The following is a 6289-nucleotide window of genomic DNA, read 5'->3' as shown; positions in this document are numbered from 1 at the left end:
CCCCCCCAAAAGTCTTTCCGCACCTGTAGATGTGGGTATGGTTTGGGATAGTTTGGGGAGAAGAACTGTCCCTCCAGGCTGGTCAAGGTCCCGCCACAACCTGGAAAGAGACAACCAACATCATAGATCGTCATGGATTTATATTACTGGCACTTTGCTGGTTATATCTGCAATAGCCTGCAGTTCCTTTATTTTTCCAATTTCCTCTCTTCTCCTCCTAATGTGAGGCAGAGTCACAGCAATGTTTCCTGCCTGTGTGGTTACCATACCTGTATGCTTGGCGCTACAATTGGCTTCATCTCGATTGTCCTTGCAGTCCTGGTGACCATCACACACAAAGACTGGAAGGAGGCAAAGTCCCTGGTCACACAAGAATTCATCCCAGGAGCAGTTCTCTGGAATAAATATAGGCCTCTGGAAGTCAAGGAGTTAAAGGTTCAGATCAAATTCAGCCTATCTTGAAAATGGTTGCAATTGACTTGGCTCCCTTCTTCTTCAAGATACTTTGGGAAATGTAGCTTTGCAAGAGTATGAAGGAGAAGGAGAAAAAGCAAGAAGGGAGGAGGAGGAGGAGGAGAAAGAGAAAGAAAAGTACTAATCCTGTAGTTGTTTGACTCGTGATAGTCATGTAACACTCATTCTTTATTTTACCTAATGTCAAAAGATTTTAAGCCAGCTTAAAAACTGTCATGCAAGCAGTCTTTTGTTTCCCCTCACCAGTTTAGAACTTTCTCATGTTCTGAGGATAAAATTAGCCATTGCATCCATGTGACTGTGAGTAATAAATTAGTGCTGGGCTAATTGTGAATGTTAGGGCAGTTTTCCCATTTGGGAAAAGGGACAACCGTTGTCTTTGTTTTGAGATAAATCAGTCTTCCCTTGGGCAGCTGATATCTGGGGAGAGGGCTGTATCCTGAGCCGGGGTCTTCTTCTCCAATCTCCATTCCCAACCATGTTGCATTTGATACCCAACAGTTTACATCTCTTCTTAAAGCTGATGCTAAGTTATTTCGGTTCAGGGAGCTAATCTTTGCTATATAGCTGGACATAAGAGGACATCTCAAGAAGATCAAAATATATTTGGGGTCATCTTTGGAGACCCGCTTTATATCTTCACTTCTCCACACTTTAAAGCAGGGGCCTCCAACCTTGGCAACTTTAAGACTTACGGACTTCCACTCCCAGAATTCCTCAGCCAGCCAAGTTGCCAAAGTTGGGGACCCCTTAACTGAGAGAGCAACCGTATATAAAACACGTCTTCCATTTTTTTCCTATTTGACTGGCAGAGAGATCAGCTCTAACCCTTTCCCTGGTCATATTGGGCTGTTTTATTGCACTTATGGGTTTAAATATTGTCTTCTACCTCAGGGGTGTCAAACTCGCAACATCATGTGACGTGTCACAACGTATTGGGACTTTTCCCCCATTGCTGGCAATGGGATGGGCGCGGTTTCGGCGTGATGCATCTGGCCCGTGGGCCGGCAGTTTGACACCCCTATCTGGTCAGTGGCTGGTTTTTGTTTTTTTTTTAAATGTCATTGGAAGTTGCATGGTTTCAGTCTCTTCAAAGTCATTCCCATTACTTCAGGGACAGAAAATCAGGATATCATGTTAAAAAAAAAAACCTCCCCAACTTCCCCCCCCCCCTCAAGCAAGTTTCCACCAGCCTCAAATTCATCCCCATTCAAGAAACAGCCGGCACTTACTTTCACTGGGGAGGATGGCCCGGTACCTGGCTGTGAACCCCGAAGGAGCAATGTTATCATCGGACACAAAACCAACTTTAATCTGGTTAGAGTTGGTGTTGATAGTCGCCGGGGCTACCTTGCCACAGTACCTGTAAAAGTCACCAGGTAAGCAAGGGAGCAAGGAGCGGTGAACCCCCTCCTTCCCCCTGGAAAGATATCTGCAAGTAGTTCTCCTTTAGTGACCATTCACAGTTGTGACAATATTGAAACGACCAGTCCTCACATTTACAACCCACACAGATCTGCACAACAAAGCTGAAAAAAGATCACAAGCACCGTTGTGATTGCACTTAGTGGCTTAACTTTTCCACTTTTCCTTTGACTCTTTCAGGCCTGACCATCCCCTCCGTCAAGTATTCTCCGTTGTGAAACGTAGTTAGATTTTAGGACTGAAGAAGACAACACCAAAGGGGGCTAAACGTTGCATTGGATTATTTTTCATGTCAACGTGTTTGTAACCAGGAGAAATTAAGGAGAGGTGAGGGTTTTTTTTTTATTACCAATTAAAAACTATCCTTCCAAGGGGATTTATAAGGTTCAAAAGCAAAATGCAGAAAAGTAATGACATTTGAAAGATTAAGACATCCCACTTGAGACAACGAGCATGGAGGTTAATTGCCTCCTGCTCGTTCCTTATTAATCTTGGAGAATTTGATTGGCTCTTGGTGGATTGGACGGTATAAAAATAAAACGAATGTACAAATCAATGAATAAGTAACCAAACATTTCCAATTCGCACCACCAGAGGGCCCATCGGCAAGAATAAATAATCTTCCTTCTGTCCTACTTGATTACCGGATCTGTTTTTTTGCATTGCTCTTATCCAGTTCAACAGTGAAGCCCTTAAAATGCAGATAGTTTCTGGATGTTAGCTTGTTTCAATTATTTGAATGGAGGATCTAGGAAGCTAAAGTCCAACCCATTTGAAGGGCCCCAGATAGTAGCTAAATGCACATGGATACACAGAGAGATTCAGGCCTCCAACCCATCTGGTGGTCCCATAGTAGCAGCTAAACACATATAGACACGCAGAGAGGTCCAGGCCTTCTCCTCTCGGAGGCATGCTACTTACCTAGTACTCCCATCCCAAAGAGAGAGACTATCTGATTCCTCGTAGATCTCCAGCCGATCATAGAAGCAGAAGTCCGAGGCCTCCACATCCAGAGTCTCTATTTTCAGCTGAATCACCATCCCCATCTTCACTTGGATGTGCCAGTGGCAGAGGACGTTAGGTGGGTATGGATCGGGATAGTTGGGAGAGCTGAAGGTGCCCTTGGGGCCTCCAAGTTCGCCTCCACACACTACAAAAGAAGAAGGTGGAGAATGAAGCAACCGTTTAGAGAAGCATATCTTAAGTTAGAGCAGCAGCTTGGTTAGACTCAACTGAAGAAGACCAGGCAAGGAACATCTCCATAACCTCATCTCTTTCAGAGATGTGAAGGCACAGCCTTCATCCTCCACAAGTCCGGCCAGTGAGGACAAGTCAAACACACGTTTTGCAAAAAAAAAGAAAAAAAGAAAAAAGCTCAGTGTGTGTTGTGAACATGGTTGGGAAGTTTACAAAGAAAGGCACCGTGAGGACACAGCCTAGATTCAGCCAAGGTAAATATTTTCCATGATGTTTTCCAAATATTGGATTGCAGTTTCTAGCACTGGCCTGGCTGGGTGGGAATGATGGTGGGTAGACGCCATTCAGAGGACGCCACATCAGATTGATTGATTGATTGATTGATTGATTGATTAAGCTCATAGTGTGTTGTGAGCTTATTTAGTGTATGGCATAGAGCAGGGGTGTCAACCTGTGATCCATGGATGCCGGGTGCCCCCACAATGTCATCACAGGGGGTCCACGAAAGCATGAAGAAATTTTATTATTTAGATCTTGAGTTAAGTAGTCTTGGGGGGTTCATGGTCATGGTCCGTGGCCACGAAAGGTATTTAAAGGGGGTCCATGGTGGAGAAAAGGTTGAGCACCACTGGCATATAGCTCATGGATAATAGTAATAAGATTATGTAGAAGAAGCACATAATACTATGGTACACACGTGATGGTAATGTGCAGTCCATGTTGTAAGATTTGAGGAATTCAAGAAATTATATATAAACTATAGGCTACATTTTAAAATACATTGATTCATAAGAATGGAATAAGTGTTCTATATATTACTCTCTCTAGGCCAGGGCTTTTCAACCAGTGGTATGGGTACCACCTGTGGTACATTGGCACCTGGCAGGTGGTACGCGGCCATCCTAGAAAAGTGATAGCAGGGGAGGGGAATGAGCTGAACCGGTGGCAGCACCACACAAGCCTGAGCGAGAGATGGTTGGAGCTGCAGGGCTGTCAGGGCTCAGCGGAAGCGCTAGGATCAGTGCCGCTTTCCAGCTGATCGGCGCTTCTTTGGGGCTGTCAGAGCTCAGTGGAAGCGCCAGGATCAGTGCCAGGCTCCAGCTGGAGCTCGGTGCTGATCCTGGCGCTTCCGCTGAGCCCAGAAGAAGCGCCAATCAGCTGGAATGTTGCAGTATCTCCAGGGTCTTGCGATTTACATTCAGTCTGCTTGGCAACTGATTCATATTTATGATGGTAACAGTGTCCCAGGGTCATGTGAAGTGACCAAAAACTGCTGCAACCACCCAGCAGACGCCATTGTAACGCCAGTGCCATTGTAACTTCGAACAGTCACTAAGTGAACTGTTGTAAGTCGAGGACTACCTGTACTTTATCACTTTTTTTCCTTTTTTGGGGGGGTCATCAAGTTTTTGACACCTTGCTAGGCGACTGGTGGTACTCGGATGTTGCCATATCCTAAAAGTGGTACAATGGGTGAAAAGGTTGAAAAGCCCTGCTCTAGGCTATTTATCCAATGAAGTCAAGTCTTTGTTAGTTGGAGAAAGTCTGTTTTTCGTTGTCAGCTCTCAAATGGCAGCTGGTCTTTATGTGGCCCAGTGTCTGGCTTGGAGCACCACAATCACAACCCCCAGGTCAGAGAATCCAGGTGAGAGAAACAGCCTCACCAGCAACCGGTACTCACGGGCTCCTGGTTTTGTGGTTCCCTGCCGTTCCGGTTGGGATGGGGAAGTGGTGAAGGCAGGGTCCCCAGAAGCCCCCCTGACCGAGGACAAGGTAGCATTGGCGACGTTGTGCCCAAGGAAAGTCTCAAGAGTGGGCTTACTTGGAGGAGGGGACTTGAGCTCTGCCTCCAAGAGAAGAAAAAAAGCGAGAGAGAAATTGTTGAGGAAAAGAATAAAGACACCAACATTAAGACAAATTTGATCTCAAAAGCTGCATTCCTCAGTTCTCACCCCTCCCTGCCTTTTTCAACCTGGTTCGTCTACAACAAGACTCCTGAAAGTCAAAATGTGCCTTTTTTAAAAAAAAAAATTAAAAAAAATAAAGAACAAGGAATAATATCTGAGACTTAAGCTTTTGGAGAGAATTAATCACTCTGAGTCATGAACCTGCCAAGAAATCCACCCTTCACCAGATCAATCACAGCTCCTATTTTACACCCCACCACCTGCAAACAGGATCCCTGCCTGCTGGGAGACAGGAGTTTAGGCGAGAAGGGAGTGGGGCAGTCCCATTCACCCAGTCATCTTCCCATTCCCAGTCCCGTTCTCCCAGTTCGGCTCCCACCCACTTCAGCTGGAGTGGCTAATAATGGAAAAAGGAGTTGTTTGCTCATGGGAAGACAACAGATCCATTGGTCAGGGCAGTGCTCCTCAACCTTGGCAGCTTGAAAACGGGTGGACTTCAACTCCCAGAATTCCCCAGCCAGCTAAGCTAATTCAGTGTTTCCCAACCTTGGCAGCTTGAAGACGGGTGGACTTCAATTCCCAGAATTCTCCAGCCAGCACAGCTGACTGGGGAATTCTGGGAGTTGAAGTCCACCCGTCTTCAAGCTGCCAAGGTTGAGGAACACTGGCTTAGAGCTGCAACCATAGGGGGTGGAGGAAAAAAGGATGGCCCTTCAAGACCGAGGTCCACTAGAAGATCCGATGGACATCTGTCCACGTAGCTGCTGACTTGGAGAGAACTGGCTTTCCCAGCCTATTTGGGCTGAAAATAAATTCCTCTGTGTGTTCAAGAGTGTTGACGTCCTAGAATTAAAGTGCAAGGCCTTTGGGGTCCAGGTAGCAGGAAAGGAGCAAAGGGCAGACCCAGCCCAGATGCCCTGCCTTTATTACCCACACAGCTTCAGGGAGACATTGTGATGCAAGCCTGTATTGGCCCAGAATGGGCTTAAATTGCAGGAATGCCCCTCCAAAACCCCACCCCTCATTCCCGAACTTACGGTAGGTGACTAGGATGCCTACAAGCAAGGCCAGGAGGAGGAGCAGCAGAAGGCTTAGGACGGTCACACAGAGCCAGGAAAATTTGCAGTCTGGCTGGAATTTCTTGCTGGCTGCCTCTCGCACTTGCTGAGCTGCAGGGGGAGAAGCAGGCTGGCCATCATGGTACCTCTACCCACTGGCAGATCGACCTCCCACTCCCTCCCTCCCCGGCTCCTCCGATGACCTCTTGTGATAGCCCCAAGAAGGAC

General features: G+C 46.6%; 1 protein-coding gene across 1 annotated transcript in view; it reads right to left on the bottom strand.

Annotated features, from left to right (window-relative positions):
* The window catches only part of MFRP (membrane frizzled-related protein), a 13320-nt gene that overhangs the window by 4427 nt on the left and 2604 nt on the right, over positions 1-6289 (bottom strand). The window contains exons 3-9 of the mRNA XM_015813560.1: positions 6051-6172; positions 4860-4943; positions 2820-3098; positions 2544-2590; positions 1707-1837; positions 270-395; positions 24-100 (exon numbers count right to left, since the gene is read on the bottom strand). Of these exons, the coding sequence (XP_015669046.1) occupies positions 24-100; positions 270-395; positions 1707-1837; positions 2544-2590; positions 2820-3098; positions 4860-4943; positions 6051-6172 (866 nt within the window). The remainder of the gene's footprint in view (positions 1-23; positions 101-269; positions 396-1706; positions 1838-2543; positions 2591-2819; positions 3099-4859; positions 4944-6050; positions 6173-6289) is intronic.

This window comes from Protobothrops mucrosquamatus, unplaced genomic scaffold (assembly GCF_001527695.2).
Source record: "Protobothrops mucrosquamatus isolate PMUCROS unplaced genomic scaffold, P.Mucros_1.0 scaffold169, whole genome shotgun sequence".
Lineage (NCBI taxonomy): Eukaryota > Metazoa > Chordata > Lepidosauria > Squamata > Viperidae > Protobothrops > Protobothrops mucrosquamatus.
The sequence above is the reverse complement of the archived record's forward strand: the minus strand, read 5'-3'. Positions and strand labels throughout refer to the sequence as shown.